This window comes from Diceros bicornis, chromosome 23 (genome assembly GCF_020826845.1).
Source record: "Diceros bicornis minor isolate mBicDic1 chromosome 23, mDicBic1.mat.cur, whole genome shotgun sequence".
NCBI lineage: Eukaryota > Metazoa > Chordata > Mammalia > Perissodactyla > Rhinocerotidae > Diceros > Diceros bicornis.
This window is the reverse complement of record NC_080762.1, coordinates 9392373-9417288: the sequence shown is the minus strand read 5'-3', so window position 1 is coordinate 9417288 and position 24916 is coordinate 9392373. Positions and strand designations below refer to the sequence as shown.

General features: G+C 37.2%; 1 protein-coding gene across 8 annotated transcripts in view; it reads right to left on the bottom strand.

Annotated features, from left to right (window-relative positions):
• The window catches only part of PTPRK (protein tyrosine phosphatase receptor type K), a 546302-nt gene that overhangs the window by 214898 nt on the left and 306488 nt on the right, over positions 1-24916 (bottom strand). For all 8 annotated transcript variants that reach the window (XM_058566316.1, XM_058566319.1, XM_058566317.1 and 5 more), the window contains one exon: positions 11921-12095. In XM_058566316.1, coding sequence (XP_058422299.1) covers positions 11921-12095 — 175 coding nt within the window. The remainder of the gene's footprint in view (positions 1-11920; positions 12096-24916) is intronic.

Genomic DNA, 24916 nt, shown 5'->3' with positions numbered 1-24916 from the left:
CTATCCAAGACTAAAGGGTTTTAATTCTTCTCCATCTGAATGTTGTTATAAAAGTTTAATAAATCAAAATGATCAAAATGTTCCCAGTGGCAGATTGGGATTCGGTTTCCAATTCAAATTCTCTTTAATATATGGCTTCTCTGACATCTTGCATTTCTACCACTCATGTTGAATCCCAAACACCCTGCTTTTCATCATTACCATGCACCAACCAGACTGGTCATGGTAACTACTTTTAAAGCTCTTCTTTTGTGTGCGTGTGAGGAAGATCAACCCTGAGCTAACATCCATGCCAATCCTCCTCTTTTTGCTGAGGAAGACCGGCCCTGAGCTAACATCTATTGCCAATCCTCCTCCTTTTTTTTTCCCTCTTTCTCTCCAAAGCCCCAGCAGACAGTTGTATGTCATAGTTACACATCCTTCTAGTTGCTGTATGTGGGACGCCGCCCCAGCATGGCGGGACAAGCGGTGCGTCCATGCGCGCCCGGGGATCTGAACCTGGGCTGCAAGTAGCAGAGCGCGCGCACTTAACCGCTAAGTCACGGGGCCGGCCTGATACTACTTGTTAACAATCCTGCACAATACAAAGAAACGTCAAGCGTAGTGGGGGTTTTACCATAGGACAATTATGGCAAGTGGGAACTCTTCACCCTTAAGTAAATATCGTTAAAGCAGCTGCTGCAGTGAATGGCATTCTTTGAGGATTGAGAAATGCTGTTGGCCAGAAATCTTAGAAAGAAAATCCCCCTCCTTCTAATGCTTTAAAAAATTGATGTCAGAAAAAGACATGTCTAGGAGCGTTATCATCAGGGGCAATCAAATTCTGAAGAGCAGAGAAAGTAGAGAAGTCTTTAGAGAGCTTGCCTTATTTCTATGAAGTAAAACTTTTTACAAAGAACAGGAAAAAGATTTTCACTACGCTTCAAATCCAACCAGGAATCTACACGAAGTAGCAGGGAAAAAATATTTACACGTGCTATAACTTACATATGCTTTTACATGTGGATAATGTCAAGAATAGAAATAAAGACATTATATTTAACTGTCAGGATTCTCTTTCTAAATTTTCCATTCAGTTGAATATATCTGCTTTTATCCTAAGTTGAACAACATGAAAAATTCTAATAATACTGGCTAAAGGCTATGAAATGGAAGCTTACAAAATACAAAGAATTTCTATGCACTAAGCACCTATTGTTTAATTCATCTTGTGTTGAATCCTTATTTAATACCCTGCAATTAGTGGAAGCCTTTCCCACATGCCTTAAGCTTTTAAACCTGTCTCTCCTGTACCCCAATCAAGAGATTACAACCAAAATTACCATCTCTGCTCTCAAATAAGTTCTTCTACAAGCCTTCCAAATTTATGTCCATAATACCATATTTCACCTAGTATCTCAGGCTGACTACTCCTTCTCCTGTCATTCCACAACGTTCTTAACAATCTGTCATAATCTCTCAAGCTTGACCCACCCTTTCCACCACAACCCCCCCCCTCAAGGATGCCTCATCGTCTCAAGCTTTTATGATTTTTAGAGCCTCCTAACTTACTCTCTGCAAACTCATCATTCTTCAAATCATCTCCCATCCTGGTTTTCTGAAACAGATATGAAGACATGAGTAATCTATTCGAAAATTCCCAAATGTTCCCAAAACAAATGACTCAATAAATTTATATTCCTTAAGCTGGCATTCAAATTGCTCTACTGTTAGGCCTCAAAGTACACTGTCAGGCACATCTCAGACTTCTTCCTTGGAAAACACTGTGTTATGGTCAATATTTAATACTATTTCACAAGAGCATGTTTTCCCATGTCATGCCCTCTGCTTGGAATGCCCTTTACTTATCTTCAAGTACTGAAATCCTACTCATACATCACTGGTAAGATGAAACTTCGTCTCCTTCCCAGCACATTCCCTGATCACCAAAGGTAGGGATGAGGCTGTCCTCTGCTCTACACATTAAGACCAGGCCATTCATAGGGCACTTTATAACCCATGCTGTTTTTGTTTCTTTAACAACAATTATTCAATTGTAGCTGCTGGGTGTTGGCCCTGGTGCAGGCTACCAAACACAATAGCGAACGAGCAAATGGTAATGGTCCTTGACTTTGTCAGTCTGGTGGTGGAGGCAGATGTTAGGAACGCTATAATATTTTGAAGACCGGTGAAGAAGCACTGCAGGCAGAAAAAGCCAAGGCCCTAAGGTAGAAGAGAGCACGGTGCATGAAAGCAAATGAAATAAAGTCAGCGTTGCTAGAATTTGGCGAACAAAGAGGAACCTCATGAAGGACTGGAGAGGTGGGCAGAGCCAGATGAAGACGGGCCTTGGAGACTGTGATGAGACACACGGATTCAGACTGCATGAACCACAAGAGCACATTCTGACTTACTTTGTGTGACATGGTCATTCTGAATGCTGTGTGAAGAGCAATTTGGAGGAGGCAAGTGCTGGGACCACACAGGAGGCTTTTTATAGAAAAGATGAAATGAAATGAAAGATGGTGACATGGATGAAAGTGATGGCAGTGAAGGTAAAGTGCTGGGCACCCAGAGGATATGCAATAAAATTCAAACAAATGAAGGAAGCAGTCAATTAACATACATATTTCAATTTGCTATATCTCACCCAAAAATGCAAAAATATTTGAAATCATTGTCTTATACAAATATTTGTTCTGTACATACTAATAGTAGGCATTACATAAAGATCTTTTGAAAACTGAGAGCTAAATAACTTTGGAGAAAAAATTGTAAAACAAAATCAACGAATTCTCTTCTATACTAGAAAATAACTATCATTTGGCCTATAGGTATTTTGGGAAAAACTGAGAAGAAATCTGAATGAAATATGAATGTGGAAGTACACGTATATTTGAGAAAAAAGAAGTGCTGGTGGAGGGAACAGCAAGTGGAAAGCCCTAAGGCAGAAACATGCTTGGAAGAGTTGGTATGCCTGCTGCGGAATATGGAAGGAGGTGAGTGATGAGAAATAAATTTTGAGTGGTACTCAGGGGATATTTTATTTAAGGATTTTTGGACCAGAAAAAGATTATGATTTTTTTTTCCTTAATATGAAGGGAAGTCATTGGAGGGGGTGACATGGTAACATGAAAGTAGCAATGGTTTTCTCCACATATATATGAAGACGAAAGAAAATGCCAATGGCAATTAGGAAGAAGTAAATAAACATGTGAGTAAAATTTCTTCCTAACAAGGGTAAGGTATTGTTCATTTGTCGTTTCTTTGTTTGTTTTAACACAATGACACATTCTGTGCTATCACAACTAAATCTGATTCCAAATTGTGCAACACTGCAGAAAGACAACAAAATATTTTCTTAGCTTAAGGCTCAGAAAGCAGAAGATGGAAAGCAAAACAAAATTATCTTCCAAATTATACCCTAAAGTTTAAAAATAACCCTGTCCCCATACCTTGTAAGAGATGAGAATACATCTGTAGGCCTTAATTTCTCTAAAAAACAAGCATCAGAGCTAAGATACAGCTATATAAGGAGAGGCTGTTGTGGCTTTATGTGTTGAATGCTGCCACATACTTTGCCATAATTATTTAATCCCTGTCCAATCCTCAGTCCCCAAATCCTCAAAAAAAGTTTTCCTTTTTTATAAAAACTAATAACTGGGGCCGGCCCGGTGGCGCAAGCGGTTAAGTGCGCGCGCTCTGCTGTGGCGGCCCGGGGTTCGCTGGTTCGGATCCCGGGCGCGCACCGACGCACTGCTTGGCAAGCCATGCTGTGGCGGCGTCCCATATAAAGTGGGGGAAGATGGGCACAGATGTTAGCCCAGGGCCGTCTTCCTCAGCAAAAAAAAAGAGGAGGAGTGGCGGATGTTAGCAGACGGTTGATCTGTTCACAAAAAAAAAAAAAAAAAAAAAACTAATAACTATGGGGGCCGCCCGGTGGCACAAGCGGTTAAGTGCGCGCGCTCCGCTGCGGCGGCCCAGGGTTTGCCGGTTCAGATCCCGGCGCGCACCGAAGCACCGCTTGTGAGGCCATGCTATGGCGGCGTCCCATATAAAGTGGAGGAAGATGGGCATGGATGTTAGCCCAGGGCCAGTCTTCCTCAGCAAAAAGAGGAGGATTGGCAGATGTTAGCTCAGGGCTATCTCCTCACACACACACACAAAAAAACTAATAACTATGAACTAAACACAATCCATGCTGAGGATTAACAAAATATAAATGTTTATCTGGACTTTTTTGGATTGATTTTATGATTGTTTTTAATTCTTACCAGACTAAATGTTTCTTAGAAAGGGGAATAACATGGTTTTTACCAACTATAATGGAAAGGAAAGTGCTTTCTGCAGTAATATGATAAACTCTGTTGAACAAATTGGTTTTGACTGATTTATTCATAATAAATACGTACATATTATTCTCTGGCTTCTTTGTAAGATTTCTACCTAACATTTCATGAGTGTTTTCTGTGTATTTCCTAGTTTGCACTCTTAGTTTGACATTTTATTAATAAGCAGAATGTGTAGCAGCTAGCTTACAAAAAGATGTCAACATCCAAGTGCAAATAGTTGATGCTAGCTGCAAAAAACTAAACACCAAAAGTCACCTGTCAGTCCTACACTGGTAGGGAAGCCTGCTGTGATTGACTTCCTTGAAGATGAAGTGGGGGGTGAGTGTGAGAGACTCAAGAATTATAACTAATGAAGTAATGTCCCACCACTACGCTTATATTGCCATCTTTACTCAGTGCACCGCTAAAAACTATGTATTATCTCTCTGCCTCACTGATTGATTTCAAACTGTCAGCTAAAGAGCTTCTGTTTAATCAACACTCTATAAGACTCTCACAGTACAACATTATTTACCAAATTAATGTTTAATACAGGGTTTTAATGGAATAACTCCTTCAGTAGGGAATACCAAGGGAATAGTTCCTTTGTTAGGGGATCTTATTTTTTCCTACAGAATTAAAAATGTGACCAAAATCAAAGTCAAAACTCTGTGCCAAAATATTCAATAATTCTATATTTTCTTATAAAATTAATTTAAATTATAAATTGCTTGAGAGCTGAGAATATGTGTGCTGTTTCTTTATAATTTCCTGGTGCCTATTACTTACCATTTTAAGTACTCAATAAAAAGGCTGCTAGCTGATTTTTCAATGAAGTTGCAAATTGACTTCATTGCTTCTTTTTTGGTTTAGGGTAAGGAAAAGAAAAATAGCAAGCAGGGAGAGGAATATAAATTACAAAGACCCTGTTAGTCCATGAAGTTGATGTAAGTCCTTTGGAAGAAGTGGACCCAAGTTACATTTATCACAAACTCCAAGAGAACAGAATTGCAGGCTCAAGAGGAAAGTATAGATCTACTATCAGGGCTCTGAAATCAAGTTCCCTGGAGTTCCACAGAAAGAATGATTTGGCGTGCGAATCATTCTGCTTCCTCTTTGATCCTTCTCAAATCCTTAGGAAGAAAGCTCCCACGCAAGCAAAATCCCCAAAGATTCACTCGAAAAAAGTAACCAGCCCCTCAACAGCTAAACATTACGTAGAGCTTTACACGTGAATCACTTATGCAAACACACTCAGAAACCCTTTGGGAAAGAACTCTCACTGCATTTTTATATCTAAAACAAGTAGAGAAAATAAATAACATGAAAACAGCCACGCAGGCAAAACAAGTGCTACATTCTACCATTTTTATAAAGTAGCATAAGGAAATTCAGAGAAGGAGAAACTAAATAGGAAAAAGTATTTGGAATAATGGTGTACCAAAGTGGACAGAACAGAGTTTCAGTAATAATATACTATCTGAAATAAGGACATCAAATATCCTTTTGCTCATTTAGAATTTAAAAATGTACCAGACATCTTGTACATTGAATCACCTGAATTACAAGTAGCTATCGTGAATGAGAGGAGACTCCAAATGTTTCTTTTATCATACTCAAGGTGGCAAAGTTAAATTTTCAGATATGTGACATTTGGAGTCTCCTCCAAATTTGAGGCATTTGGTATCCCTTGACTGATTGCATGTCCTTCCCTAACTATGTTGGGGCAGTTGCGGAAAATTATTATGTGGTATATCCCTGTGGTCTTAGACTTTCATTATAGTTCAGATTTTACAAAACATAGATGTTTAAATTGAATTCCTCCAGATAACTCCAAATTTCCCGTCAAGTTGACTAGTTTTCACAATAGAAGCAAAGAAAAGGGATCTTCCAGTCACCATTAAGAAAAAAGATCTTTATATGAATTCATGAGCCTGACAGCTGTGCCATGAAAACTAGTTAAAAATCAATAGTGTGTGGTATTAAGCAGACTGCTGAAGGACTGAAGCTAAAAATTCCATGGCCTTTAACCACCAACTAACAAAAGTATTAGTAAAGTATATTTTGTTTTCCACTTTCCAAATGTCTTTGCCTCTCATGTAAAAATATTAAAAGGAAATATTCAGACCCGATTTTTAACTAGTATATACAAACAGACTAGAATACAACTTATTGGTCAAATCAAGATTATTTTTCAAGTGAAAAAAATGTTACGCTAAACTTAAAAGTCACCCTCCTAGACAATGTGAGAAAGGAGAGACTGGTTCAGACACTAGAAAAAACAGTTGCCTTCATTGTTCCCTGTATGTCAGCCATCTTCACTCCCGCTGTGTGTAGGGAGTGGTATGTGGTTCATCATCCATTCCCTACATCTTTTAGAGTCAGCCCTACAGCTCTGTCTGCAACTAAACAATTGTATTTATTAGTCTTTAGAAAAGTATCGATTGCCTTTATGAAAAGTTGTGCTAGGTTCTGTAGCAAACAAAGATGAACTAGACAGGCTCTGATGGAACATAAACTAAAAATATGACAATAAGAGTGGAATCTAAAAAGTTCAAATGCAAACCTAGGGTTAGTGTGGACTTCTTTCCTTCTTCACATGTGTAGTGGACAGCTGGTACTAGGCAAGTGATTCCATTAATAGCTCACCATTCACCAAATAACCTGTGATCCCACTGTTACCTGACTTCTTGTGATAACACCCTTCTCCCATACCACCAAATTCCAAACTCTGTATGTCTTTCAAGGTTAAGTTGCACCTTCTTTTGAAATATTTCCTCCATTCCTATCTTACCTGAATAGAATTAATAACTCCCTCAGAATAACATTGTTTATGCTCTGAAATTCCAGCTACAAACATTCTCTATTGGACATTCCAGTTGTCTCACTATATGCTGCCATGCGATTTTTGATACTGTGGGAGGTAGTAACCTCTCTAACCCCAAGTGGAAGAGACCAAGGAAGTATGTAGCCATATTGTTATCCTATAACCACAAGGAGACCCTGGGATAGAAGGATAGAAGCCAAACCCACGGACTGCAGAGTGAAGAATCTGAAAGAACCTGGATCCTTCATGACTAAATGAACCAACACTAAAGCCTGTCTCTGCATCTTCCAGTTACAAAAGTCATTAAATATCCTTATTTTTAAGCAAGTTTGTATTGTCTTTCAAAGGGAAGTATTAACAACAATCAAAATTCCTTATGATTGTAAACACCAAACTTCGTTTTCCAGGTCCACCTACACTGAGTAAGATTGGGTAAATGGATTGGCATTCACCCCACTTTACAGCTAGAGGTTACTGGTATTCATTAGGAAGATATAAAAATATTAACGAAATACTTTCTATGTCCAGAGCACTTTGATAAAGGCTAACAGTTGACACGAAAATTTAAAAATCAAACTCGTGACAAGGACAAACAAAAAACTATACTTTTCACATTAAATAACTTAAAATGTAATTGGAATTTCACAGATTAAAAATAATAGACATAAAAGCATAACTAACAACTGGGAATAGAAATTGAGTGTCAGTACAGCAAACAGAATTTTTTATAACTTTATTGAGGGTTAGTTGGTTAGAAACGTAAGTGGGTCTTTGATTCAGACAGGTGGAAAGGAAACAAGCAGATCGCAAATGTGGTAGAGAATGAGAATCTGTAACATAACTTAGACTACAGAGTTGGTGCTTTCAGTTTGAAATTTGTAAACACCATTTCAACCTGTATTTCACATTTTTTACACTTCAATTTGTAGAAACATTGAGCAAAAACATCTGCTCTTTGTCTCATCTCTGTAAAAACTTCTTTGTCAATAAAGATTGGCTTCCACAAGCTGAAGACGTTATCATTACTCAAAATGTTCTGGAAGCAATGCTAACGTCATGATAAAGTAAATTCTGTTTCAACGTACTTTTTTTTTCTTCCTCTGGCTGTGGGCACACAGAGATCAATACCCTTCAACATGAGCATTTTGCAGTGAAATTTTCATTTGTAACAAACAGCAACAAAAAAAGCCTTCAGCATGCCCTGTCACTTTCAGTTTAGGAGAAAATGCACTAATAAACTTTTACCCTGGGGTCATCTTTGGCAACAGGCAATACTATGCCAGCTCTTATTAAAGACTATTCATATCACTGCCCCAAAAATTTCCTTTAAAATTACCATCTTTTGCATCCACATAACAGGATGTCAGCTTTGAAAGTGCCAATGAGAGACAGGACCTGTCACCATAGTTAATTCTCAGCACTATGTCAACACTAGGACAGCTGACCCCAAAGGGTGTGTTTTTTGGTGAGCAATATTTATTTGGTGGTTATCTGGACAAACAAGAAAATTTATCGCTCTACATTAGTTTTCAAATAAAACACCCAGCAAAGTATCACCTTAAGTATTAGATATATAACAAACTAAAACATGTTGAAAAGAAAAATCAAACTGCCAAAACTATCAAAACGTTTCTAAAATGTTAGCCGACTCTGGATAGCACATTCAAAGCCCCACCATATTTTAACATAACAGGTACAATATAATATCTAAAACAGAATATAGGTTAAACGGCAGGACTTTCTTAAAAAAAGAAAAAGAGAAAGGAAAGAAAAAAAGCCAAAATTTTTTATGAAATTCAAGGTTTCTCCTTTTATAAATCTCATTGAAATAATTATTGATCCCACAAGTAACATGCTTAGAAAAGCCAGATGTAGTTGTCTCCAGGTAAAGAAAACCAACCTTTGATCAAATAGTAAAATCCACTTTTCAATTCAGATTATCAGGGAGATCTAGTAATGACAAAATAAATCTCTCTTTTGTGTGTGTGTGTGGGTGTGTGTGTGTAAGACCAGCTCTGAGCTAACATCTATTGCCAATCCTCCTCCTTTTTTTCCCCAGAGCCCCAGTGGATAGTTATATGTCATAGTTGCACATCCTTCTAGTTGCTGTATGTGGGACGCGGCCTCAGCATGGCCGGACAAGCGGTGCGTCGGTGCGCACCCGGGATCCGAACCCGGGCTGCCAGCAGCGGAGCGCGCGCACCTAACCACCAAGCCACGGGGCCGGCCCGTAAATAAATCTCTTTTAAAATAAACAGGTATTAAGTGACTGTGTGAAAGAAGAAGATAGATTTTAAAGGGAGCACTTGGATAAAAGCTTCAACTCTGCCTTCTATAAACTGCTGAATACATCATGGGTCCACACCCTCAAATAAAATGATATATGTATAACCATAAGGTATTCAAAAGCAGTCTAGCCACACTATTAAAGGCCACCATCTCCTTCAGTGGCTGCGTACTGTGAATGCACATACAGTACCATGAAGACACGGTGAGCATGATGATTCAAGAGCACACCCATCGTCCCGTATCCACAGCATATTAATCACACAGAAGATGCACAAGGACAACTTCAGGCTTTCGAAAACTAGGCTCAGGTGAGAAAGATGCTGGAAAGGGGCTCAACAAAGATGAATATACAAGCATGTATGAACCTAAGATAAACTGTCTCTCTACCTAAACACTGGAGTCACATATTATCATATTTTCTTATTATTCAACTAATTAGGGCTATGATTTCATGAACTTAAGCAGGTGATATGACCTGACTCTGGAGACATGAGAGAGTTTTATTTAAAATAGAGTCATATCCAATCCACAAAAATCAACTTTTTTTTTTGATGAGCTATAGAATCTCTCAAGAAAATAGAATCACAAGCAGCTAACAGCATCATTTAATACTGTTAGTGTGAGATAAAGCTGTGTCATTGGGAGCCAAGAAACATGGGGTTAAATCCTGGCTCAGTTATTAGATCTTTGTGGCTCTGGGCAATTATCAAATAGTCTGAATTTTAATTTTCTTCTCTCTAAAAGTATTAAAGGTTAAAGTATTAAAATCAAGTAAATCTTAAAATGAAATAATACATGTAAAAGACATTTGATGTCAAGCATTATAAAATATATTAACTTAAATATGAATGTTTCTCATTTTCTCCTTCCAGCCTCTGGGCATTGACACATACCTTGCTCTCTGCCTGCTAATGCTTCTTTCTCTTAGCCCTGCTCCCACATCCACACCCCTCACCTGGGCAACTTTTTCCCAACCTTCCATTGGAGGAGACAATCGAGAGGACATGACCACCGGTTGACCCTTGAGCTGGACCTGGGCAATTAGAAGTTTCTCATCCCTTCCCCTGTCCTTGGAATGTATGCTCTGGCTACCATTCCCACAGCGAGAGCTGTTCCAAGGATGCAGCCTTGAGGCAGTACGGTGTTGTTGAGACCATCTGGATGGTGTAAGTGACTGAACCCAATTAAGGCCTCTAGGGAAACTTCTAAGATTCTGGGGGACAGGTGCAGAGATCCACTCGTCTTGTGGCCACCCAAGAGAAGCCTTGTAAGGAAATACGTTTCCTTGCTTATTAAACCTGCCACCTACCGATCTGGAGTGGTCTGCCTCTTTCCTCAGTCTCCTTGCCCTCCATGTACGGGGCCCAGTTTGTGAACCAATACCTTCAGATCCTATATCAAAGAAAACTCACTGACAAAGGCCTTCCCTGATGCTTCTGACAAATCTCAGATGAGTTTAGATGTTTTTGTTAGGACCTCCCAAACTTCTCCCTGAAGAGACTTGCTAGTTTATAACTATATTCATTTGTGACATTATTGATTGATGCTTGATAGTCTATTCAACAGAGCTGCTTTTCCTTTAAATTTTCACATGGCTGACATCCTAATTTTCTTAAGGTTTCAGCTCAGTTGTCACCTTCTCAAAGAGGCCTTCCAGATCATCTTAACTAAAAGATCAATCCTCGTTACTTTGTGTGTCTATTTTTCTACATAATATATACCATGACTTGATGATACATTTTCCACATCTTTCTATATAGTGTGCCTAACATCCCTCAATGTTAAGCTCCCTATGGGCAGGGACTTTGTATTTTATTTACAATTATATATCCACAACCTAGCACAGTATATGGAATATACAAAGACTCAGTAAATTTTGAATGAATGTAATATACATTGTGCACTTGTACTTGTTTTTCCACTAATCACCTCAGATATGTACTATGTCATATTCCCTCACATTTCCTCTAGTCACCTTAAGATCCAAGAATGTGAATGAGGACCTCTAAGCAGTCTAACTGTCTAAGATTCTACAGGGGCCAGAATTGGTGAACACCCCCCACTGGGCTTTGATACTGGTAAAATTTATAGTTCTACATGAGGATAGAAACTTTGACCTTGACCTCACTGCCACAAAGCTTCGAAGAACAAAAGTAGTATCTGTGGAACTGTTTTAAAAAGGAAAAGCAAATCTAAAATCAAAATGAAAACTAGATGATGGCAATATGGGATAAAGTGTTTTATACGTTTAGCTCAATTAGAGCTTCTTAAAATGGATTCCTTTTGATGGAAAACACTTGTGGAAAACTTGTTTGGCGAATTGTACAACCACGGTCTTAATTTTACCTTAACATATTATCGGAACTTTTAAAATGATATGATTTTTTTTAGTGACTTAAGCCCCAGGTTTAAAAGACAATCCAATTATCTACAAATTTGCTTTTGTTCTACTAAAGACATGCAATTTCATGAAGTGAAAGCAACTTTACATTACCTCTCACAATGAGTTGAGCAAAATTGGACACACCAGAACCTCGCTCTGATTGAGTTACACAGCGATACAAATCCTGGTCAGTTTTTGTCACTTCTTGCAATCTAAAGGAAGCAGCAAATCTTCTGTGATTGATGTTCTTAGTCTGGGCTACTGGTATATCTTCTCCATTTCGTCTCTGCAAATAGAAACCAATCTTTAAAAAACAGGTTCTTAACATTTCCATAAATCTAAAGCATCTTAGCAACCAACATCTGTGATAAATTATTCCTGTTACTAAATTAGGAAGAAAATGCCTATCTTGCCCCACAAATTTTTACCATTGCCATTCAATCAGGAAAAGTATGTAAGCAAATATTTGTATCCTTTGAGGGGTGTAGTGCTCAAACTATAGTAGTAATCTCAGTTTTCCATAAAATTGCTATTAGCCCAGAGTATATGAAGTAACAGGACAGTTAATGGCTCCACGGCAAATGATTCACTGCCCCACTTCTCTGTGGGTATATATAAGTACAGGCTTCTTTTAGCCCTTATACTCTACTGCATGGGCTTTAATCAGTTTGTCCCCTCCAGAAGACTGAGACCATGACCGATGCATCTCAGTATTCTAAATTGTAGTATGTGATCGCCACAGAACGACAATAAAATACTGATGAAAATTTAGAGTCAAGTCAAAATCTGTACTCTTTGCAAACTTCTCTCTTTGACATTAATGACAGCCAATTTACATCGTTGAAAAGAAATAATCAAAAGAATCTAAATGTTAAAAGAAAATCTGTCAACATTCAAAATGAAATATCGGAAAACATATTTACGATATCAGGGTGCCTCACACAAAACCAATAAGCATAAACTATAAAGGAAATGGTTGAAAATTTAACTATAATAAAATTTATAACTTCTATATGTTATAAGACATCATAAATAAAGTAAAAGAAAACAAGACACAAACTTTGATAAGATCTTTTTCATGGAAATAACCATCGAAAGATAAATAGCCAGGTTACATAAAGATCTACAGCTCAATAAGAAAAAAGACAACCCTATCAAAAAATGCCCAGGCTACACAAGGAGAAAATGTATATGTCTAATAACCATGAAAAGAGATCCTCGACCTAAATTTAAAAACTCTTCATGTCAAAGATAGCACAAAAGGCAAAGAAAAGCCACAACTATGAGAAAGAATTGGTCTTGATCCTCAAGCTTATTCCTTGTTCAGGAAATGCAAAGTATCTCTGGTAAACCTTCACACTACTAGAAATATCATTTCATACTACTAGTTAAGGAAAACAAAACCCTAAGGTTACTAGTGGAAGTGTAAACTGCTCAAGTCATTTTAGAAAATAATTTGTTACTATCTGGTGAGGTTGTAGATGCACAAACCTTAGACCAAACAATTCCACATCTACCTTTCTACATTTGAATCTCTCCCGCATACGCGATCATGGAGATATGTACCAGAATGTGGAACTCAGAATCGTTTGTAATTGTTAAATAGGAAAAAGCTCCGAATATCCCTGAGTAGTGGATAAATAGACTGAGATTTACCCGTGCAATAAAATACAATGAGGGGTTAAGCTAAGCAAACTAAGACCAGCCGTGGGCTGGCAACAACGTTGAACGACACCAGCGTTTCACTGACTCAGAATATGTTTGCACGTTTAAATCTCAAAAAAAAAATTCTTTAACAAAAATTGAGATACGAGACAAAAATGCAACATGTTAACTTCTACAAATCAGAGTGATGGGTACAATAGTGGTTGTTATATTGTTTCCTTAATTTTTTTTTTTGTATTTTTCAACTACTTTGTATTTTTTAAAGGAGTAAATAACGGGATCATTCTATCACTTTAGTGAATTTTTTTTAAAGATTTTATTTATTTATTTTTTCCCCCCAAAGCCCCAGTAGACAGTTGTATGTCATAGCGGCACATCCTTCTAGCTGCTGCATGTGGGGCGCGGCCCCGGCACAGCCGGAGAAGCGGTGCGTCGATGCGCGCCCGGGATCCGAACCCAGGCCGCCAGCAGCGGAGCGCGCGCACCTAACCGCCAAGCCACGGGGCCAGCCCAACTTTAATAATTTTTTAAATCCTAAAATCTGATGTATTTTTAATCTCCTTCTCCATATCTGAAATTATATATATGTGCATATTATGTAGCATATATGTATGTAGCATATGCATAAACATATGCACGCATATATACCTAAGGACATAAAGTTCCAATTACAACTTTACCATTTTTCACTCATTCGGTGTTTTGTTAATTCTTCTTTCCCTACCCACCCAATTTCATGATTTTTTGCACCAAGATCCCCTGCTCATTCCCCTGGATAATAATACAGAGAAACAGCAGCTTATACTCAAAAACCCTAAAATATAAATTCATAAAATCCAGCCTAAATTCTTTCCCTAAAAACCACATAAACAAAAAATCATTACACATCCATCTCAAACCGCATTTTTTTCAATTACCACATCATTTGATACAATTGTTCTAAAAGGAAGGCCGACCATGACTCAGCACTCCTTATACTGTGCACACCCTTACCTCGTCTTCCTCTAATTTATCCCTCCAGTTGTGCTCTCAACCTTCTGTCACCTTTCTCCCTAACATTTATGTTTCTCAGTTCTTCTGCAAGACCAGCCAACTCCTGCTGCCTGCACTTCCTTCTGAATCATCTTGCACGTGCACACACACATCCACATCTTTTTAACACCATGCCTTTCAAAAACTCGTCTTCTCTTGTGAAGAGATTCTAAGTACCCTTAATGTTTCCCTCTTAATAATCATCATTTCATCTTTCCATCTTAATTGGCATTCATCTCACAATGCCACTTTCCTCTAAATTTTTCTCAAAGATGGGCACGTTTTCTTCTACTATCTTACCCTCCCTTTGGAGAAGGCTGCCGTTATCCTGTTTCCCGACTGGCAGATCACTTTTCCACTGTCCCACTCAACAACTTCTCAACTTCTGGAACTCCCAGGATACCCAAATCTCCTTTCCATCACAGTTGTCTACCACTCCAAATTATCGTCTCCACCATAGTCCTGTGAATGTTCTCAGTGATCCCAAAACTCACCTGGCCTCAGTGAGGCCCCACAGCCTTCCTTACCAGCTTGTAACACCCAAGTTCCTGTGCTCTGATACTTCCCTCTGGAATCACAACTGCCAACGTGATTCCATCTCCTATGTTTTCAATCCTCTGCACTGTCAGTGAGACCCCACTTTCTGACCTTTTACTTTATAACTAGCCATTGCACAGAGGTTTTCACTAGCCTAAAAGATTTCTAGATTTTTTTTTAACTTTCCATTGTCTATGCATTGCCAAGATAGGATTTGCACTATTTCAAGAATTATGTAAATCCTCCTTAGGATTTCATAAATTATTATAACAAAATATATAACAGTTATTAGTTAAATTAATAATAAAAGGAAGCTACATAAATAGAGAACCTCAAGGACATCTAGAGATCATTTATGCCAAGCTACTTCTGAACTACACCACAATTCAGAGATGTTGAGGGGCCTGCTTAAGGTGATCCTCTTAGGAGATCACAAAGCTGATTACATTACATTATGTTACATTTGTGTGTATTAATATACTAACTTAACTATAAAATATATAGGCTTATATAGGATATATTACTTAATTAATGAATATAGTAGAGAGGTGCTATTTATCTGTTGAAATAAAATAACAATAAAAATTATTATAGAGTTATAATATTCAGGTTTATCTTCAATGATTATTTAATAAGAACCTCCATGTACCTCATGTCATGTTAGCTATTATCTTGGTTCTGTCACGGCTCTTTCACACAAACCTACTGTGATAGTCATTTCCAATTTAAAGACTATATAATCGGGATTCAGAAAAATTAGAAATGTGATACATAGCCTGTTAGTAGCAGTATTAAAACTCAAAACTAGGTTTGATGGCACAAAATCCAGCACTATTTCCTCAAAACTGAGCCAAAGCTGCTTTTTTGCATTTGTGTCATAGGTCCAGTTGCATGAACTGGTTATTTGTTTTTGAACTCCGTCAATGCGTTGCACCAATGAGAAAATATAAGCTACTATATTAGACATTGCTTTATTTACTTAGCTTCCAGTAATGCATTACAGTTAAAAGTAGCAATTGATGACATCTACATTTCAGAAGTCAAAAATAATGACAACTTTTTCTTTTATAATCCAAAATAATGGGTCTTTGCCTGACTACAAGCTATCAATTTAGCAGAGTGGGCAGGGCCATGAAGAAGGAAATAAGAAGTAATGGGAAATTTTTCTCTTATGCAGCAGTGTTTATGTAGAGTTTTCTGCCTTTATAGTCTTCATTTCCAGGCTCTTTATCCTGCTTTGAGATTTTTATATGATTTCTCCATTGCAAATATCCCCAACTCTGAGAAATACTAAGAAATGAATAACAAAATTATATGATCCAAGAATTATAACCTAGCACTTGGCTTTTTTCTATTCCTCTTCCTCTTCCTCCAGATCCTTCTCATGTTTTCTTATTTGTCTCCAGTGCAGGTTGCTGAGACTTCTCACTTACCAAATAACCCTGGGCAAATCAATGGAATCCCTCACAATTATCACTCCTCCATTAAACTAAGTGAGCTTCATCATGCAGTGTACATGCAGTGTTTATTTAACAAGTTCAGTTCCTGGCATAAGGTAACGTAACAGTAATATCGGTTAATTCCCAATGTCTATAATAACCACAGTATTAACTAAACCCCTTGCTACTCAAAGTGTGGTCTACAGACTAGTAGTGTCAAGATCACCAGTCAGATTGTTACAAATGCAAAGTCTAGAGCTCACTCTAGACCTAACGAATCAAAATCTGTCTTTTAACAAGATCCATAGTGTGCATCAAGATATTACAGTTTGAGACACACTGGTTGGAAACAATCATGGGGGTCCTACTCCCATTAATAGTGACAGGTCTAAAATAGGTGTGTACCCTGATTCTGGTCAATGAGATACTATAGAAATAGGCCAAGTCATTTCCAGAAAGGTTTCCTCACTCCTAGAGAACACACAATGGGTCACCTTTTCTTTTTCTCATGTCTAAAACTAGAAGAGCTGCCTTGTCAATCTGAGAGAGCTCGATCTGAGGGAAAAGTTGACATGCTGAAGATGCACATCAAGGAGAAAGAATCAGGTTCTTGATCAAGTGTCTGAAATGGTGTCAACATCTCTCAGATGCCCCTTTTTTCTGGACTTCCTGTTAAGTGACATAACACATTTGGTTTTCTATCACTTTCAGCTTGACATCCTAAAAGTTAATATGGTACAGTTAAAATATGGTACAGTTTATCTCAGCTGCTCTTTTCAAAGCTTGAGGAATAACATTAATCCAATGTAATTTTAAATTAAATAATGTGGCACTCAGAATATTTGCAGAGATTATTTCACTCTATGGACTTGAAGAAAAAATTAAATTACATTTATTGTTTTATTTATTTTTCACTGCCTTTGCTGGGCACACCATGATATATGACTCCTCCATCCTTTTAGTATTGGAGAAACTAGAAAGAGAGTGTTTTCCTATGTTTGGTATTTAGGTTCCTGCGGAATAGCAGTAAGAAGACTGTATATGATTTGTCAGTACTTGCCCTTTTTTTCCAAAACCAATCCTAAAGTAAATCCACACACTATAATTAAGTGAGGTTGAAGTGAATCATACAACAATTTGACCAAATTCATACCAAAGACCTGAGAGTTCCTTACCAGGGCTTATCTGCCATAAGAAATCTTTTCTTTCTCACAGGAATGATAAAGCTATCATCATCATCCTTATTATTATTGAACAATTAAATTGAAGAATTGTAGAAACATGAAAGGATATCACGGCAAACCTCAAGGTATAGAAATTTAGAAATTTCTCAAATTAACAACACTATGTTACTATTTTGAGAAAAGTACTCATTCATTTCCACTAGAAATTATCATATTTATTTCAATAGATTAAGCACTTAATAAGAAAATGGTGTTCCTCTAGGAAAAATTGCACTAAAATGACAATACTAAGTTCACCAGAGTATTTACTATTTGGCAACGAAAGGAATGAAAACGGTGAATGATATTTTACACAGAAAAAGAGAGAGATGGCAAATATTATAATTCTGATATAGGGCAGGGTAAAAATGTGTAGGGGATAGGAAAATACTAGAATCGTATTCTAGTATTATTATCATTAACCAAGTATAACAAAAGAGAAAGTCAGCTATTAAACAAGACAAGGAGTTTTAACCTAAGAAGCATAGGTGACTTTGCAGTGTTGGGAGAAAGTGACCAATATGAGAAGCCACACAAAGAGAACACGAATAAGTAGACTGAACCATGCCTGAGGGGATGGCACCTATGTTCCAGTCCTGACTACTATTTATTAGCTTCACAATTTCTCACTATTTCTCAAATCTCCACCTTTTCATCTAAAAATGGAGATATCAATTTGGACATGTTTATTCAACACGGATGCTAGGAAAATTAGGTGAGATAACAGGCAACATATTTTCAAGCACCATGTCTGACTGGGCAAGAGAAACAATAGGCCGGCTCCGTGGCTTGATGGTTAAGTGCGCGCGCTCTGATGCTGGTGGCCCGGGTTCGGATCCCGGGTGCGCCCCGAGGCACCACTTCTCCGTCCAACCCGAGGCCGAGTCCCACGTACAGCAACTAGAAGGATGTGAACCTATGACATGCAACTATCTACTGGGGCTTTGGGGGGAAAAAATGAATAAATAAATAAAAAAAAAAAAAAAGAGAAACAATAGAAAAAATAAACAAATGGGACTACATCAAACTAAAAAGCTTCTGCACAGCAAAGGAAACCATCAACAAAACGAAAAGACAACCTAACAATTGGGAGAAGATATTTGCAAACCATACATCTGATAGGGGGTTAATCTCCAAAATATATAAAGAACTCATGCATCTCAACAAGAAAAAAACTAACAACCCAATTAAAAAATGGGCAAAAGACCTGAACAGACATTTCTCCAAAGAAGATATACAGATGGCCAACAGACACATGAAAAGATGTTCAAAATCATTAACTATCAGGGAAATGCAAATCAAAACTACAATGAGATATCACCTCACGCCCGTCAGAATGGCTATAATTAACAAGACAGGAAACAACATGTGTTGGAGAGGATGTGGAGAGAAGGGAACTCTCATACACTGCTGGTGGGAGTGCAAACTGGTGCAGCCACTGTGGAAAACAGTATGGAGATTCCTCAAAAAATCAAGGACAGAACTACCATATGATCCAGCTATTCCACTGCTGGGTATTTATCCAAAGAACTTGAAAACACCAATGCGTAAAGATACATGCACCCTTGTGTTCACTGCAGCGTTATTCACAATAGCCAAGACTTGGAAGCAACCTAAGTGCCCATCAAGGGACGAATGGATAAAGAAGATGTGGTATATATACACCATGGAATACTACTCAGCCATAAGAAACGATGAAATCCAGCCATTTGTGACAACATGGATGGACATTGAGGGTATTATGCAAAGCGAAATAAGTCAGAGGGAGAAGGTCAAATACAGTATGATTTCCTTCATTAAGTAGTAGATAATAACAACAATAAACAAACACATAGAGACAGAGATTGGATTGGTGGTTACCAGAGGGGAAGGGGGGAGGGAGGAGGGCGAAAGGGATAATTCGGCACATGTGTGTGGTGATGGGTTGTAATTAGTATTTGAGTGGTGAACATGATGTAATCTATGCAGAAATAGAAGTATAATGATGTACATCTGACATTTATACAATGTTATAAACCAATGTTACTGCAATAAACAAAAAATTTAAAAAAAAAAGTTCTAATTGCAAACCCTGATAATACGGACATTATGAAGACAATAATCAAAACAATATCTAAGTGAATAATACATTTGATAACTGTGAGAGTCTTTTGATCTGTCAACTTGGCTAGGCTACAGTCCCTAGTTATTCAAACACTAAAATAGGTGTCCCTGTGAAGGTATTTTGTAGATGGGATTAAAGTCCATAACCAATTGACACAAAGTAAGGGAGATTATCCTAGATAATCTGGGTGGACTAGATTCAGTCAGTTGAAAGATCTTAAGAGCAGAGTTGAGGCTTCCCTCAAGTAGAAGAAATTCCACCTGTGAATAGCAACCTCAGCCCGTGCCTGAATACTCCAGCCTGCCCTTCCCAAGGGTTTGCCCCATAGATTTCAGACTTGCCTAGCCAGTCCCCACAATCACATAAACCAATTCCTTGCAGTAAATCTCTTGAAAAACGTTTATATATGTCCTACTGGTTCTACTTTTCATATTTAAACCCTGACTGATAAAGATGATTTTGTTACTAGAAATCGTTCTGCAGTAACAGATTTTTAAGGATGAGTTTTCTGATTTGGTTTGGTTCTGGGTTTTCTGGAATTGGTTCTCTAATCTAATTAGATTTAAAGGCACTGAGAACTCTATTGCCAGTGGTAAAGAAGACACTGCTAGTCCATAGCATGATATAGCAATAGAGATATGCAAAGTATCATCATTAGATATTCCTTATCAAATACCCATAGAAGGTAAAGTTCTAGATGAGCATGTGTTTACTACCTTAGAACATTTCAGACAAACTAAGGAATATAATGGAGTTGGCTGGTTGCTTCAAACTGCACTGGAGAAAGTGGGGAATGTAAAGCATGTGAGTTTACAAATATAAAACTATAGAATTCATAATAAGTGGGAAGTTGAGTAGAGCATGGAGACAGTGGAATTAAACCATTACATCTGGGGGATTCTGAGAAGTTGGTGGCAGTAGCACAGTTTCTCACTCTTTCTAAATCTGCCACATAAAAACAGACAGGACAACAAGAGATACTAAGGAAAGAGAAGATCCAGAGAAAGCGGAGGTGAAAATAACGTCAAGAAATCCCAGAAAGCAAGTGGCCATATTTTTACACATAACTCAAAGCAACAGAAGAGGGATTCTGTGAAATCAGGAACATTCTCCTGAACTCCACCTCATTTTAAAATTTTGAGAAAACTTGTTTCACATAAAAATAAACAACTGAAAAGTATCAAGGTCAAATCCAATATAAAGTCACTATAAGTTTAAAAGAGACTAAGGAGCAGAGTATGATCCCTAATATCAATAAAATAAGTCAGAAGAATATGTGCACAAAACAGATCAAAACTGTAACTTAATATTTCAAGATAAGCTAAAATATATTAAGAAAATTATTCCTGACATGAAAGAACAATATAAATTTGAATTAATAAAACTCATAAATGAAATGACAGAACTTAGGAAAAATTAGAAATGAAAGAAGACATCATTTTGGAAATTATGATTAACCAGAGTAAATAAACTCAACAGATGATATCTTAAGCAAAACAATGTGATAAAAAAGAAACTTTTTTAATTTTAAAAATAAGGAGAAAAAGTATTTGAGAGAAAGTGACTAATAATGATGATATGCAAAGATCAAACATAGAGATAACAGAAGTCCATACAGAAGCAAGGGAACAGAGAAAGTACTAAAATTTTAATTAAAAAAAGAACCTTTGAAAATAGAAAAAAAATGTTTTTAAAATACAGAATAAAAGAACACACCACATACCTGAGAATAGTAACCCAGAATGACCCACAGTGATACATATTCTGATAAAACTAGAATCTTTAAAGAAATAGAAAAAAAAAAATCCTTTGATTATCTAAAAAAAGCAGGTAGATGATTTATAAGGAAAAGAAAATAATCAGACTTTGACAGCAAGGCTTTATGCTAGAAGAAAATGAAGTAACATATTTAAGTCATTCAAGGAAAGAAAATGTGAAGGAAGGATTTTATATCCTGAAAAACTGACTTAAGATTCAAGGGCACGGGCCAGCCCCGTGGCTTAGCGGTTAAGTGCGCGAGCTCCACTGCTGGCGGCCCGGGTTCGGATCCTGGGCTCTCACCGACACACCGCTTCTCCGGCCATGCTGAGGCCGTGTCCCACATACAGCAACTAGAAGGATGTGCAGCTATGACATACAACTATCTACTGGGGCTTTGGGGGAAAAAATACATAAATAAAAATTTAAAAAAAAAGAATCAAGAGCACATATATACTATTATCAACATCCAAGGACTCAGGGAAAATTATTTCCATGAGCTATTCCTGAGGAATCTAGCAGAAAATAAGATTCAGACAACCAAAATTATTAGGAAGACATGACATATGGACTGATGATGAACGTAAAAACATAGTTACACATACAATTAACACTAAATAAGGGCTAAGTGGGAGAGACTATAGAATACAATGGCTGTATGCTAACAATGGAGATATAGGAGATTAAAGTCACAGGAGGTTAAAAAAATGAGTAATTATGCGATATTCTAATTCTCTCTTCCCCTGTGTCATTGAGAACCAAGAATATTAGGGTGGAAAAAAGATGTAATTGACAAATTGTAACAAAACATTAAGTGAAAATCCTTAGGCTTGAATTTGAAATATCAATATGAACTCATAGGTATTTTATCTTTAAATATATGCATATTTTTATGAGTTCTGTTCACTGAAAAAGTCTAGCAATGGGTACCCCTCAGAATCCAGATGGTGGTCCTGAAATACAATTTCTCACTAAAGCAAAAGGGTGTCAGGTCTGGTGGAGAAAATGTACAAGAGGACACTACAACATCTCACAAAACCAGACAGCAAGAAAGTTTCAGAGACTACTCAAGTCATGTCAAAAGGACCTGGAGCCAACTTGAAGACGTTCCCACAGGCCAAAGATGTGACAATTTGAGTTTTCATAATAGTAATAATCACAATGAATTGAAGTTCATCAAATATGTTTAAATCCATGAGTTCATAGTATTAAAAAAAAGAAGAATCAGTCACCTTCGGAATATGAAAGGAAACCAACTCATTACATTGAAAACTAGTAAATAAAGCAGATTTGAGCATTTATCCTCCCTTTCCTTAATGAACTGTCACTGGGTAGCCAATTAGTAGGTGAGGAGAAGTATCTTTTCATTAACTAAACAAATACAAAAGAAATAATAGAATATCACAATTTACAACCGAAAGAATGAATATTGGCATTAAGCATCAATGGCTACCAAGATCACAAAAAGAAAGACGAGACATTTTGTGCCTCCTGTAATCACACCAAATACCACCTCTAGGGTTGCCAAAGGATCAAACTTGACTCTGCATCTGGCTGCCAATTTGCAGGATATTCAGAGGAACATATTGAACCGGAAAAGAACGTTTATATGCAATCAGTAAAATGCAGACTGTGGGAAACTACAAGTCAAATGGCCTGGGTTTCTCAACAGATCAATTGTGAGGAAAAGAAAGTGACAGAGGACAAACCCACAGATTAAAAGAGACTTTAAAAGACATTTTATAAAGATAGACGAGACTAATCTATAGTGTCTAGGAAAGCATATATAAGTAGAAAAACATGAAAAACCATACAAGGGCTTATAGTCCTGGTTATTTGTAGGGGTAGGGAGATGCCTCAGCTGTGACAGGGATGGAGCATTTGGAAGGAGCCTCTAGGATGGCTGGAAAAGTCTCTTTCCTGAGCTGTCAGGTGTGTACCTTATAAAAATTCATTGAGTTATATTTTTTATTTTTGGGTGGTTTTCTATATCTATATTTTATTTTACAATAAAATGATTTTATAAATATTAGATCTTTATATAAGACTGCTTTTCATAAAGAAGAAACTCAGCCTGCTGTCAGAGCCCACATGTTGTAATACTGATCACAGGAGCTCGATGGAAAGTTAAGTGCTTGACATGACACATCTGAAAAACACTGAAAGGGCAGCTCTATGAACAGCAGAGAGTGCATTATTCTTCCACAGAAAAAGCAGTAAATTTTTATTTATAGATACTGATAAGAAGAAATCCTTGAGCTTCTAGGACTGCCAGGCTTTTACAGTCATGCTCCAGGGTTAGAGAAGGAAGATAAAGAATATTCCACACATTATTCATTTATAATCAATTATGTAATCTGCAGACAGCAAACTCAGAGTTTATAAATTATTGAAGAAAGAAAAGAATGCACTGTATCTTTAAGGCATTGAACTCTTTATGGTAAAAAGCCACATAACAGCCAACCAACATGACCTCAGGAATATTTAACAATCCTAAAAATTAAATATGATTAAACTTTCTGATGCTCATCGTTACAAACATATACACCCAAAATGCTGAAGATAAAAGATGAACATTATACTCCATGATACTCGGTCAATGATGTTAATTCAAGATCAATGATCATAATTCTTTATATGAAATCATGAAGGAAGAATGTGATGCCATGAACTCGAATAAACCAATGGCCTGAGGAAAAGCAGGACTGACAAGAGTGATAGCTATTAGCTACCAAATAGAACACAGACTCTTAAGTAGAGCAGAATTAATTGTAAATCAGCATATACACAGAAAAAATCACTACTGCTTAAACTGCTTGAACTAAGGATAAACAGAGAAAATTAGAATTAGATAGTAGGCTAGTGTTCATCTATCAGTTTAAGTCAAGAGCAGTTCATAAGTCAGGAAAGCGCAATGGACACGGCTAGCACTCCTCTCTGACATGACTTCTGTTCTGTGAGCCAAAAGGAACAGAAGAAGCTAAGGCAGAATGCACCAACAGCCTTCCCCTAGATTAATTCTCCTAAGTGATACCGGGACCACATAGGGGTTTAATTTGGCCATAAGCTTCAAACTGTCTTGGTAAACTTTTATTAAGGCTAAAAAGAGCTGAGAGGAATAGAAATGTCTCCTCATCTTTCTCTCCTATTTAGGATAACTTAAATGCAATTATGAAGGTAGAAAGGAAAAAAGCAAGTAAATGGATCTAACAAACAAATTAGTTCTAAGACAGAGAATGAGAAAACAAACTCACTGACTTCACACTGGCTTTACAAAACAAGCTTTTGAGGAAATTTAGAAAGCTGTCTTTATTCTTTCATTCTCACATCTTCCCTAATTCTTTCAATT